Raw genomic sequence first — 13,799 nt, forward strand, 5'->3', positions numbered from 1 at the left:
TGTCAAAACTAATCAACGAAAATCGCGTAACTCTGCAGATGTTTTCACTAGTTTTTGTTGTGGTGTGCTGGAATACAAACAGGTCCGTAAATAAGTAATCTACAGGGTGATTCTACAAAACGACCACCAATTCCTTCGTCTAGGCAATTATGAGCGAATAGTGTATGCATAATCTAGCCAGGACAATGATGGTTGGCAATTCCGAGTCAATGTACGCAGCCACCTACCCCTCTCCCCCAAATCATGGGTGAACGGAACTGCGGCAGCTACAACCACTGTATGACGAGTACGCGGTTATTACAGCTGACAATGATAATGAAAGCTGTTTCTACGCCAAGCCATTGGTCAAACTAGAAAATTGCGATAGTGTGGCAGTCTGTCTGTGATTTCAATCGTTTCCGCACGGCTGATGGTTTGGAAATCGAAACCGATATCGACGGACAGTGTCATTGTTACTTTTGAGGACAGAGTGCCACCAGATGTCCTCTGCTCGGGTTGACACGGGCCGTATTCGTCAGGATGCAGTGAGAAAATCCCGTGTCGTGAAAATACTCTTCACAAAACGGCTGTTTTCTCATAGGGAANTCCTCTGCTCGGGTTGACACGGGCCGTATTCGTCAGGATGCAGTGAGAAAATCCCGTGTCGTGAAAATACTCTTCACAAAACGGCTGTTTTCTCAAAGGGAAAGACACAAACAGTAAGGACACTCGTCCATAGACAGCAGATTATAAGGACAAGTATACAATAGGAAAACATATGAGCCATTCACGATGATATCGTTGTCGAAGTAGAACGGAGTGTACTGAAGGAGACGTGATGACAAACCGTCCCCTGAAAAATTCACCCCCTAGAAAACGAACACCTTCTGGAGGCTAAATCTATAGAAGTGTGGATGCTATAGAGTGAAACCAGCAACACACAAAGCAGCCAACCCTCATACAGCAGGTCCCCTGTAAGGACTATTTTTGGTTGGCACACTTAAGCCTCTCACTTAAGCTGGCGGGCCGGACAATCAATTCAAACACAGCGATCGTGTTTGTCATCAGAATGCAGAATCTACGGCGGATGTCTTCCGGGGTCAACGCAGAAGGTAAACAGGGCGTTTAAAAATATGCGTGAAAAAGTTTCTTCGTCTCATAGGCCTGCAGCAGGATTTCAACGGACAGTTCCCTTCCAGATAGGTGAGTACGCAGATAAGCATGATTCTCACGTTGGAGAGCTTAACATACGGCCTTATTAGTTTACCGACATTTATCACGTTTTGTGCCTGAAACCAGCCCAAAAGCGAAGTCCACTGCACATTTTTTTTTGAAAATTTCGAAGGCGAAGTCACCCTTCCTCAAGATTTTTACAATATCTAGGGAGAGAAGTGTCAGCAGCAACGGCAACTTTTAAGTGTCACTTTGATAGGCTACTCGAACCGGTTCAGTAGTAAAATGAAATAGAGAACGTCGCGCCGACGGAGAAACAGTAGAAATCAGAAACCGTGAAAGACTGTGGCGTGTAGCAAATTGAGTATCACATGGGAGGATGGCACACAGAATGAGCCAATCTTAAAATAAAAACCAAAGCGGGGAGTGGAAGGCATAAGCTGCCGGCAAAGTTTTGTTCATCACTGGTTAGGCAACTAGGCAAGAGTGGAAGTAGCTGGTGACTCAAGGAATCATTATCGCCCTCTCCTGAGAGAGCAATGGAGGAACCAGCAGATAATTCAGCGGCCAGGTATGACACAACTGTGGTTGGAGTGGTTCGCTCAGCAAGAAGTAGGCCGCGAAGACGGTCCAACGGGATAAAGGCGGATGACAACTGTCTCCCGGTGAGGAAGCGATGTCGGGTCTGAATCCCGAAATTTGAAGCCAGAAGAAGTGACTCTGGTGTGAGATAAAGGGAAAATAATGCTCAAATTCACGTCCGAAGAGTATAAGTTGGATGGATAACAGTACGACTCAAGTAGCAGCCCATGCTGAATGTGAAGTGGATAAACAGGTGACGTGCCCTTTACAGAAATCACAATGCTATTCATAATAAACCGAGGTCAACATACCTCGGCAGTGCATGACAAAGTATATGCATCAGAACTGAAAAATCAACATCGGGTCAAATAAGACCCTCCCTATCTTGCATTCTGGAAATCTTTATTATCCCCAGAGGACCGTAACCCCAGCTTGTTCAACAAACCACTAGCGAGACTGATAACAAATAGCGCTGAAAAGAGTTACGGTAAGTAGTGATGACAAAGTCAGGAATCGATAAGGCCCTTTATAGAACCTATTTTGAAGAAAAGTCAATTCCCATAACATACAACAACGATAATTGCCAGCAACAAAGCGTCAGTAAATACGAATGCTTAAGTGCCACTTCCTAGCCAGAAATCTAACATGTTTGCCACCTCTAGAAAGAACACCGTCCTAGAGCCTATGATTTTGTAGTCCAAGAACTGAGTTGGTCCTCCTTTTCCCAATAAGAAAGATACAGATGTGAGCATCTGTCAAAAACGTGCAAAAAACCTACTACATGTTTCAAGGACCTCGTGGCTACTTTGGTTCAAAACCTATCTAACAGTTAATGTGGATGACAAGGGTGCCTCAAATTCAAAACTAAGTAAATTGGTAGTGGATTGAAGATGTTACGCCCCGAAGGAAGTCTTCTAGGAGGTACCCAAATGATCTCCTAACCTTGGCGATCTCATCTTGGAGACAGCAGCAATTCATTGTATTCAGCAGTGAAAATCTAACGACCTCTCCTGTAACGACTCCCTGTTCAATATGGTCTTATGGATGTGGACAGACATTGTAGTGTCGGACTAACCCCACCCCCTTCATAATACGAAAACCCTTCCAATATGACCGACTTTCCTCGGATTCTTTGAGATCGTACTTCACCAAGAGCGTCTTCAGTATACGACGAAGAGTCCGATCGTTACATGTAGTTGATTAATTGATTATGTTTGGTCACTGGAACGAGTACCTACCTTCTACGATCGTATTCCGCAGACGTATTAACAACGCGAACAGCAAGACCATCAAAATCACGAACCGAAGGAGAAACGACTGGAAGCGAAGAAACGACAACAGATCAGCGACAAAGCTAAGAGAGGGATAGGAATACAGTATCATCTTTGCAGGTGAAGGCAAGATTATCATTAGGTTGGACAAAACGAGTTGAATTCATGTCTCACTGCCGCATACAATAGGGTGAGTAAACTCATTTCGGACAACGCAGACAATCGAAGAATAGGAAGAGTTCGTCCTACAAGCGAAGCTAGTCTATGCTGGAAAGCACTGTGCAGCTGTTTCGTCCTTACGGGGAATCATCAGCAATGCGTTTCGTATAGAACTCCATAGCCTCGAGTCTGTCTAAGCATGAGTTAGCTTTACTGATGATTAGCCGCTCGTTGTCAATATATTAGCCGGGAGACCGTGAGTTTGATACTAACTGGAGTTTCATGATATATACATTGCTGCTGATTTCCAATAAGGATAAAACAAGTGTGCTTCTAGGTGTTTTAGTATAGACTGGCTTAACTTGAGGGACGAAATCACCACTGAAAATTAGCGAATCTGCTTGCACGATATATATATATATATGTTCGGCTTAAAATTGACAACCTTTGAGATCAGCTCCCTAACTTTCAAGGACGATCACCCTGAATGCTCCAAGTAGTGCACAACCACCTGTCAACAAAGACTAAAACGAAAGACCTGTGCATTGGGATTTCATTTATTTCGACCAATAGTCCTTCCAAATGACTGCAAATTTTGCACATTATCTAAATCTGCATGGGATATTTATGCAACTTCCTGACGGCTCAAGTGGTTAGAGCGCAAATTTACTGACCGGAAAGTTCGTGTTTCGAACCCGACCTCTGCCTCTCGACTTCCCCTGTCTACGCTCGAGCAACCTGGCTGTATTCCAGCCCTCGTGCTTCCTTCGGGTGGCATGGAAGCTAGGCACCGAAAGCGTATTACAGTTGAACGATTTCTTTACAACCGAACGTTTAACGGTTGCGCCAAACAGGACGTAGAAAGCTGTGGAGATCCGATTTCTCCACCTAACTGTCGGCAGTTAAAGGGAAGAAACCTGTCCATGCTAAGTCCCACTGTACATGCCAATACATAAGTAACTGCGAAGAAAGCTACATAGGCAACACCGATTGGCGTCGCAATGTCAGTAAGAAGAATACTTCCTTTCTGGCCTAGATCAATACTCAGGCCGGTTATCTGATCGTAAGCTACCACAGTAAGTGATTGACAAACCGTTCGACCTGTGGTCACAGCTCGATTTGATTTGACCGTCACCACTTTGACCAGACGTCAGAACTCAGGTATTCTCCAATTTGCTGAGGCTAACCAATCAATTTGGGTTTTCATTATGTTTCCGAAAGAAACCCGTAGATTACAGACCGGCCAGTCAAACCATGTAACTACCCCCCCTTTTTGCAGAAACTACAAAAAATTTTCCTCCAATTGGTGACTTGGTACGGACCAATCAATACGAAATACACGTACTTACCAGTCTCCGTTATTTAAATTATTGAAAAGATCTATATGTTTTCGAAATCAATTGTGGTTGGCCACCAGGAACTTTACCCAGAGATCACGTATCAAAAGTACCACCTTTTGTGAGTCCCTTCAGGCACCCTCTCCGGTCTGTTCGCTAAGCTTGGCAGTTGGGTTGCAAACGTCTCATCACCAAGCGAGATCACACTGTCAGTGCGGGGGTGGAGTGTAGTTGTTACTGTAAAAATAAAGAAATAAGATCGTTCAGCGGTAGTACCCTTTCGGTACTTAGCTGCCACGCCACCCGAAGGAGGCACGAGGGCTGGGATACTGCCAGGTCGCCCAAGCCGAAACAGAGGAAGTCGAGAGGTAGAGGTCGGGTTCGAACCACGGACCTTCCGGTCGTTAAATTCACGCTCTAACCACATGGTCCATCTCGCCCTTGTCGGTGTACACAAAGCACTAGTTGAATATGCTCTCAGAGACCAACTATCAGCTATTTAATCTTATAAGCGGTTGCTCCTGATGGTCCTTTTAGAGGGGATACACTGTCAGTTGGAAAACAACAAGGGGCTAGATTATAAGTTAAGAAATACGTTAATTTCCGTGGAGTACCTACCAACACATCTCATACTCTAGAATATGATATCCCGCGCTATATATGCTCTTCGATTCCCCCTGCCAAGTTATGTAATGAAACAGTCCGTAAGCGAGTCCGTAAGCTGGAGTACTAAGTCCAACTAGTAATGAGTTGGAATTACCTGAGCAGCAGAAAAACGTTGTACGTTTGTGAGTGAAACATGTATTACATGTGTCTGATCACCGTCCACCAGAGTAAGCCTTACTCACCATTCCAAATCCTTGTTGAGTAGACGTTCGCAAAGGATGGGCAATGAAGTTGTAACACGAATTGAAAGCAGCTACTATTAAAGTGAGTACTCTGAGATCTTCGCACCCTCCTGGAGGTCACGTAAGTTTCTATGCGTGTGGCTAGAAACTCTGCAGGACACGAAACGTAATCCACTGCGAGTGAGTTGTCACTTCCTATCCGGACATCACCCAGCATGCACTAGCACGAGCCCGAGATAGCTCAATGGTTAGGGTGCGAACCTACTGACCGGAGGGTTCGTGGTTCGCACCCAACCTCTACATAGCGACTGCTCCTGTCTGAATCTGAAAGCGGTTAAGCCCTGTCCCCCCCGCTGGGTACTGAAAGGGTGCTACAGCTGGACGGCTATTATGTGCTGTTGTGTTCTTGGCTTGTGGTGGGTGAGGTTCACAAAGCATGCTGAGTCGATCCCACAAGTGTAATCACTTCAAACGACTTGGAAGGTGTACGGTGTTGTTGGCTGCGTTCCATAGAGTAATAGAGATTTTTACAATCAGTCCCTACTTTCTACATTTACTTTCCGTTTTTACTGAGGCTTTAGTCACTCATGGTTGTGTGGAGCTTAAGCACCGGTTTTCACGACCGTTTTGTTGCTATACAGGATGATCACAATGATGATCTGCCAATCATCTTGGCTTGTCGCACTGAAATTATTACCGTAAAACTATACTCTTGTCTACCCGTGTAAAATCAGGATGAGTGGCGCATGCTATAGCCAACGCATTGCCGGATTCGTCGTTGCACTAGAAGCGCTGTCCAACCAAACCATCAATGTGAAGCCGTTGGTATCAGCCGATAGCAACTAGAGGTCTGTGAAACCGCATCAAGACGTCTCAGAACCCACACTCACAAAGGTCAAGTCTTATGACAGTACAAAACAGGCAACATTTTATCTAACGAATACTAGTCCTGAAGCCCCTGACCAACGTTTTGAGATGCAAACAGCCCCTATACGTTGACTTGGTGCTAAATCATTCAGCCGTAGTACTCTTTCGACGCCTAGCTGCAGAGTTAGAACTAAGGATCTTCCAGTTCACACCTTAACCACTGAGCTATCTCGAAGTCAGTGCTATGATAGCAATACAATGCGTACGACCTCCTGTAACTACATGGAACGGAATTTTATGGACCACCGTAGGATGCGTCTGAATCTGTCCAGCAAACCATCGCCCTCTATGGAAATAAGCTGTAAGAGTGCAAGATTCTCACTTCGAAGAAACATCCAAATAGAAAGCTGATAAAAATGCACAACAGAAATGCTGCAACCCAATAAGAAGTATTCGGGGTGCGTCGAAGTTTGATCTCTATCCAGCCCGGATGGTGCGACCACATGTTGTTATCGGCCATGTGCTCCAGTGGCGATAATGGATCCTGGTACAGTCCTGCAACAAGATCCGCGCGAAGCGGTGCGCGAACGGAACATTCACAGCCACAGCTCAGTTGGAATACCAAACTAAGACCATCCATACATGAAGGAACGTTGCTGGAAGTCAAACAAAAAATGGGTGAGAAATCTGGAGTCTGAATGATTCAGGTGAGCTCTGTGTTCGTGAGATTTAGGACAATGAGCTAGAAATAATCGTCCAGCTGTAGCACCCTCCCGGTGCCTAGCTGCCATGCCACACGAAGGAGACACGAGGGCTGGAATACTGCCAGGTTGCCCAAGCCTAGACAGGGGAAGTCGAGAGGCAGAGGTCGGGTTCAAACCACGGAACCTCCGATCAGTAAATTCGCGCTTTTACCACTTGGGCTGGAAATAGCAGTAGTGTGTCTTTCACACCTCGGTAGAGTGAACCGAATAGACCTTACGTGAACGGGCGCATTCTGACAGGCAAAATAGGCGACCACAAGAATATGCTCAGATTGCAGTGGCGACATTGAAGGCGCTCCATCGGACAATCAGGAAGAACGACAGCCATTGATTTGGAATCCGGTGCCACCACAATGAATCATCATCAAACCTCACAGTTATTAGTGGTGGGTATCGTAGTAGTGGTAGGCTCGTCGTAGTCCTCGAGTTGATAGCTTCCATGCAATCTGCCACAGAAACGAGGCCTCAGTCGAGAAACCTCGGATCAATTAATGTCAATATGTTAGTGGGCAGAAATCAAGAGCACCAGAACCCTGTAAGTGTTTCCTTCGTTGACTTGAGGCCGATATGTAATGAGAGGCAATGATTGCTAAATTCACTACCAGCAAGCTTAGGCAGTCAAGTACTCAGCAACCGTTTAGCCTGAGCAACAAGACAGCACATATGAGACCCGGTGTTGATTATCTGCGCCGACTTGCGTTTGATTACAACAGCACTACTTCGCGCATTTGGCGAGTGGGACCAAGTGATAAGAGAGCGAATTTACTGACCGAGTGGTCAGTCAGAGGTCGAACCCGACCTCTGCCTCTCGACTTCACCCGTCTAGACTTGGGCAACCCGTCAGTAAGCCAGCCCTCGTGCCTGCTTCGTATGGCACGGCAGCTAGGCACCGAAAAGGTGCTACAGCTGAACGGTCTTTTTTTACTACGCCCACTGATATTTTCGTCTCGGGAATGGAACAAGGGATTAGTTACTAGGAAGGATCTGGGGTCCAAAAACAATATTTTCCTGATCTGCAGCAACAGCGACGGACTGAGTGGGCGACGTTACGGGTAGGGGCGATAGATAGGGCTTCGCTCCTATGCGAGGTTGAAAACCAACAGCCGCTTATGATTGTGATAAGCTTTAGGAGGAAAATGGTGTCCATCGAACAGAAATCATACCAACATGGTCTGAATCGTACAGGCCGTCGGATGTTGCGGCCACGCCGGTGAATTCTTGAGATGTAAGGATTCAGAAGTAATACGCTCGGTGGGCATAGAACCCTACATTGAGGGTAGGACGACTGAGGGAATTTGGTACCAGGAACAGCCATAAGAGAACTTGAATCGGACATTTTCAAGTGTTGTTACGTCGAGGTAATTTTAAAATTTTCAATTGAGATTTAGTCCATTAAGTGTTAATTTCAAGCTATTACTACTTGGATACACCAAGTTGTCTTACCTGGGGAAAAAAGGACGTCACAGTCATACAGCATGCCCAGTGAGGTACTACGAACATGGATACCGGTCTGTAATCCGAGAATTATGAAACGCATTTTGAGAGCTTTGATCTCCTTCCCCTCGATTATCGTCAGCTCTGAGGAGACCTGAAATTACGTCTTCTTTGAATAAGATCTAGCCCATCTTTTTACCATGGACTCCACTAATACATGGCGGAGAAAGAGCACTTTTACTAGAAAACGTTCTCATTTCGAGCAGCTGGTGACTGAAATAACCTTCCTCCGACCGTCGTCAACACTGCATCTTAGACTAAGCTCAAATCACTTTTAGATACCTTCTATTCCATTCCTTGTGTTGATAGGCTTACTGCTGGACGGGGGAAAAGTAGAGAGCAGTCCAACACCCTAACTTAAATTGAACGGAAGCCGCTGACCAGCAAGAACAAACCCGATCTGAAGCTTAGACAAAATCCTCGAGCACGTGTATCAAGCCGTGAATCTATGACAAATTTTAATCCCTATAAAAAATTGATAAACCGTTCAGCTGTAACACCCTTTCTGTGCCTAGCTGCCATGCCACCCGAAGGTTGCACGAGGGCTGGGATACTGAAAAGCTGCCCAAGCCTAGACATGGGAAGTCGAGAAGCAGAGATCGGGTTCGAACCATGGACCTTCCGGTCAGTAAACTCGCGCTCTAACTACTTGGGCCATTTCGCCCCCATTAATCCCTATGCAATCTTTCAAAAGAATAAAAAAGTTCAGTTTTAAAGGCAACGTCTTCGACTAGATCCGTAGACTACTGGAATAATTTACCACCTGAACTCGTAGCTGCCGCGACTGTGTAGGTTTTCAAACTGAAGCTAGATACCTGCTGGTTCGAGAGCGCTCTGAGACCACTGAGACTGATCAGTGCTTATGTCGCGAATTTACTAATAGAAAAGTTCGTAGTTCAAAACCAAATTGGGGATCTTGATTGTCCTTTTCTAGGAGTAGATGACCTGGCAGATTTCGTGCTTCTTCCAATGGTAGTGGTAGCACGCTCGCCTCGAATGTCGAGTGGCTGGAGCGCACACCGCGATACCACCAAGGACAGGCATGATGAGCTCTACTACCACCAAAACTCAAAACAAGTGCCCCCTTCTCCTTTGGTGTGGACTAACTAGGGTAATCACTTGGTAAGGGCTTTCACAGTGTTGTCAAGTCATTGACTGACCACCTCTCCGTCTCTGTCCGACACAAGGCTAGCAGAAGCGGCCTCCTCTGGAGTAGGAAGTACGTGGCTAATCAGCGTAACTTGTAGAGTATAACCAGCTTATCTACCAAAGGAGATAGCTTCCCCAAAAACCATCTGGTGTACCTCACCATTACTGATGACGTTTCCACCACACCCGCGCAATGCGATTCTCTGAAGATCCACCGCACACAATGGATATTTCGCTTATTCATAAAGTAAGGCATATCGGGGCGCGGCAGTGTACATTCTACCCTTGGTCGTCAGGTTGATGTCACGTCAGCGCCACAAATGCCGGAGGTTGATAAACGCTGCTCTGGCCTTTCCGATTCGGGAGGAGATTTCGTCTTTAGCCAGTTCGCCGAGACCTTGCGGTTGCCCAGATAGACGAATGGACCACCTACAAACACGACTTTTGGGTTCGATCCCACACGGTTTTGCAGCAGTACTTTAAATTTTGCATGTGTGAAGCGCATGCCAAATTGTGCAGCAGAACTATTTAGGTGACATTTTCAAGGTGTCCGATCCAAGGGGGGCAATGTTGTCGGTTAACACAACGTCCGTGAGCAGACGCCCTTGGAGTGATTTGATATCCGAGGTGTTAGAGGCAGGCAAAGATTCAGGTAGTACATCGAGAGCGCAGTTAAGGTAAAAGGGCGACAGAGGACGTCCTTGCCTGACACTATTAGACGTAAACTCAGCAGGGAATCTGCGTAAGCACGTACGCATTCACAAAAGGAAGCATACAGAGCCATCACAAGAGACAATAATTAGAATTTCCCCGAAATATTGTACTGAAGTCTTCCTGTTTGGTCAAAATATGGACAGCCGAAACCGAGAGCTCTTAGATCGGCGCTTCTTCCCCTATCACGAAGGTTCTAGTATGCACTTGTGAAAGGTTGTGATAACCCTGTAAATAGAACTGTAGCATTCTTCCTTCTCTAACATTAAGGGCCATCTCAAGTTACTGTGCCGTTTGGTGTATTGTAGTGGATGGAATAGCAAGTCAAGGGCAAGCATTGTGGCTGTAGACCACAAAAACCTCCATTCTTCTCCAAAATGCGTACGTTCTCACTGAAAATGGTGCGTGCAGGCATTAAGCCCACACGTTAGGTAAGACATTGAGAAACTTGGAAAACCACAGCGACATGGGACGGAAACGGCTTCGGGTGAGTAGAGACCCCAAGCCTGCACTCTCTATGACAGGTGCCCAGAAGCCACCAAAGCGAGCGGGACGGGAGCTTTCGTAAGGACTTTTGGCCGATAGTATAAAAACTCAGCCGGAGCAATTTAATTCAATTCAGTTCATCAGCTATTAACCGTGTACCATGAGCACATTGGTTCCAGCTGCTACAGTTTCGGTCACCGGAAGATGGGAAAATACAGCCCAGCCTTGGAGGTGATGGCACATCTGGTTAGTTCGAGAATTGGCTAGCTACGCACTGAATGCGATTGGGAATTCCTATGACCACCTGCCGTACCTAAGCATTTCTAATCCGATGTTCCCACCAGACCTGGCCAATGCTTCGGAGACGCCGTACGCTCTATGCGGGTAGGGGGCCACGTTCGCGATTCACAAAGGAGTATGACTCGCACTACCGCAGTGTGAACTCTGTCCTTGACAAACAAAATGACGTCAAGTCGGTGCCATTGGCGTCGGAGTTTGGCAAAGCCTTCCCTGGCTATTCTGATTCGAGAAACAAATTCATCTCACGCCAGTTCACCGGATATTATGAAGATGCCAGATAAATAAACCTATCGACTACATCGATTGGCTCGCCTGCAAGCATGGTTGGTGGGTTTGATCCCACCAAATCTTGTAGCAGCACTTTACATTTTGCATGTGCGTCCGAAGGCCAGCTGCCCCCAGCGTAACGTGCCGATAGATGTCTAATTGCGTGCCATCGTTAATTATAATCCCTTTCATCAACCTTCAGAAGTGGCGGTGGTAATGAAGTTAGAACACGAAGACCACACCGAAACCGCAGTAATGTGCGCAGGCTACGGACCAAACTAGGGCATGCCCTGATTGGTCAAATGCCAGCTAATCTGGATTGAGAATCTTCAGCTCGACGCTTCTCGCCCCCTCAGGGGTGTTCTGGCACGACTCTGTGAAGCATTCTTTGATATGGATACAATCGTAAAAAGTTTCATTCATCTCCATAAAGAGCTGCCTGAAGTTACAGTGTCTTTTGACATGCCACATTGGGGGAGCAAGATGCCAACAAACGACACAGAATTGCACGGGCGTTCAGCAAGTCACAACACAGAATTAGTAAGTTGATTCAAATTGCATGCACTTGAGAAGATTCTGATCCGATGAGAGCAATATCGAGGGAGCGTCCCGGGAGCATTTCACTCGCGAGGTTTCAGAGAGGCAGAGAAATTTCAAGCAGCATATCAATAACAATTCTGAAGAGGAAAGGGGAAAGAGGACACCCTCGTACTAAACCACTGGATGTAGTGGATTCGGGAGAGAGCTTACCGTATGCTCCCACGCGCCCACAGAAGGTAACACACAGTGCCCTCATAAGAGAGAGAATTTTGGGAGGGACGCCGGTGATCGCCGGACACTGCCAAAGTTTCTGACGATTGACTGAACCAAAAGCAGTGTTCAAATCAAGGAAAACGAACAACGTTGGATGCCCGAAAGGTGGCGCAGTCCGCGGAGAAGGTTTGGTCGCTGAATCCAGAACCTGAGCAAGACCCATCTTGATTCTCAGGAATCTGTCTCTGGCGTTAATACACCAATCTGTTAAAAATACTGCCAGAAAGCACCTGAGATGCGAGCGATAGCAGGCTGATACCGCGATGGCTTCCACACGACGTTTTTGTGCCCTTTCTTGATGTCTGGGTCGTCGGAAGAGGTAGTCCTTTCGGTAGATTTTTTGTTTCCACTCTTTTGCAGCATAGTTGTCAAAACATTACTGGCCTTACTTTCCCCTACCAAAAAATTGGTAGCTGGAGTATTTAATAATGCACAAACCGCACCTATGACTGCTTGGATGGTTTTCCACCTAGCAGATCTGGTAGCATGCACGAGGGAAGAAAACCCCGTGTAGTGGGCAGGTACGCCCTGCAGGGAGGGTCGCCCTGTTACGTTGCACCATGGTGCGTTCGGATACCCGCCACCCCTCCGGTAGCACGGGTGCGTCGCCCATCGCCGGTGGTTCTGAGTCTGGTCTTTAAATTCAGGAAATCAAAAAAAGTACTGTTGAGTTCTGTTTGTTGCTGGTGTTTGGCTCGCCTCGGTTGAGTTATGCATCTGGCAATACCATAAACCACAGATGAATAAACTGGCCTCACACCTGTGAAAAAAGTTCACTTGAGATAGCCCAAAGATACTCTGCAAGTGCCCATGGCCTACACCGGCGAGCATAGCTGTATCTGCCTTCGTCACAACAGATGCTACACCGCACCAAAGCCTATTTCGTCCTCAAAACAGAGAATACATCTACTCACCGCTCCCAGTGATAGACACTGATTAGTGGTAGATACTTGCTATGCACCATCTACAGATTAGAGCTGATAGCAGTGCTTCGGGGACTAGTGCCTATTACTCTTGCACACACTTTCTCTCCTGGTACAACCCAACTCATGTAATAAACACCAGATCAGCCAGCTATTTTAGAAGTCCACTCCCGCCAGCCCTTATGCATCTGATTCCCATACCACGCCTCTACGCGCTTTTATCGGCTTCTACTAGCCCCTTACAATCTAATATCGTATGTTAGCAAACACAACCCTTGGTCGATAGCCTCCTAAGTACAAATTTATCTATTTCCTTCTCCATATGATCACTTGTCATCACCCGAATTGCAGCAGGCGTCAAGTTTTATCCCCTGTGGTTATTAATGCATATTATCCCACTTTATATCCCCACAAATTCACCATGTTTTGCGAATCTCCTCCCAGCCCATCATCCTCCCAAGCTTTGAACTTCGGAAGTACCCGTTTTAGATGACCCGGTTAGCTGATACATACTCCACCTGGCCTATGATCTACAACCCGGATTTGGGCATCCGGGTATCCTCAAACTTGTCCTTCTCATGGAAGTACCCGTTTTAGATGACCCGGTTAGCTGATACATACTCCACCTGGCCTATGATCTACAACCCGGATTTGGGCATCCGGGTATCCTCAAACT

At 46.5% G+C, this 13,799-nt stretch overlaps 1 protein-coding gene across 1 annotated transcript in view; it reads right to left on the reverse strand.

Annotated features, from left to right (window-relative positions):
- Window positions 1–1,300: 1,300 nt before the first annotated feature.
- T265_11471 (hypothetical protein) overlaps window positions 1,301–13,799 on the reverse strand; it is a gene marked incomplete at both ends in the record, with an annotated part of 12,799 nt that continues 300 nt past the window's right edge. The window contains 4 exons of the mRNA XM_009178137.1: window positions 1,301–1,872; window positions 2,973–3,051; window positions 5,350–5,459; window positions 12,590–12,824. Coding sequence (XP_009176401.1) covers window positions 1,520–1,872; window positions 2,973–3,051; window positions 5,350–5,459; window positions 12,590–12,824 — 777 coding nt within the window. The remainder of the gene's footprint in view (window positions 1,873–2,972; window positions 3,052–5,349; window positions 5,460–12,589; window positions 12,825–13,799) is intronic.

The sequence above is a fragment of the Opisthorchis viverrini genome (assembly GCF_000715545.1).
Source record: "Opisthorchis viverrini unplaced genomic scaffold opera_v5_501, whole genome shotgun sequence".
NCBI lineage: Eukaryota > Metazoa > Platyhelminthes > Trematoda > Opisthorchiida > Opisthorchiidae > Opisthorchis > Opisthorchis viverrini.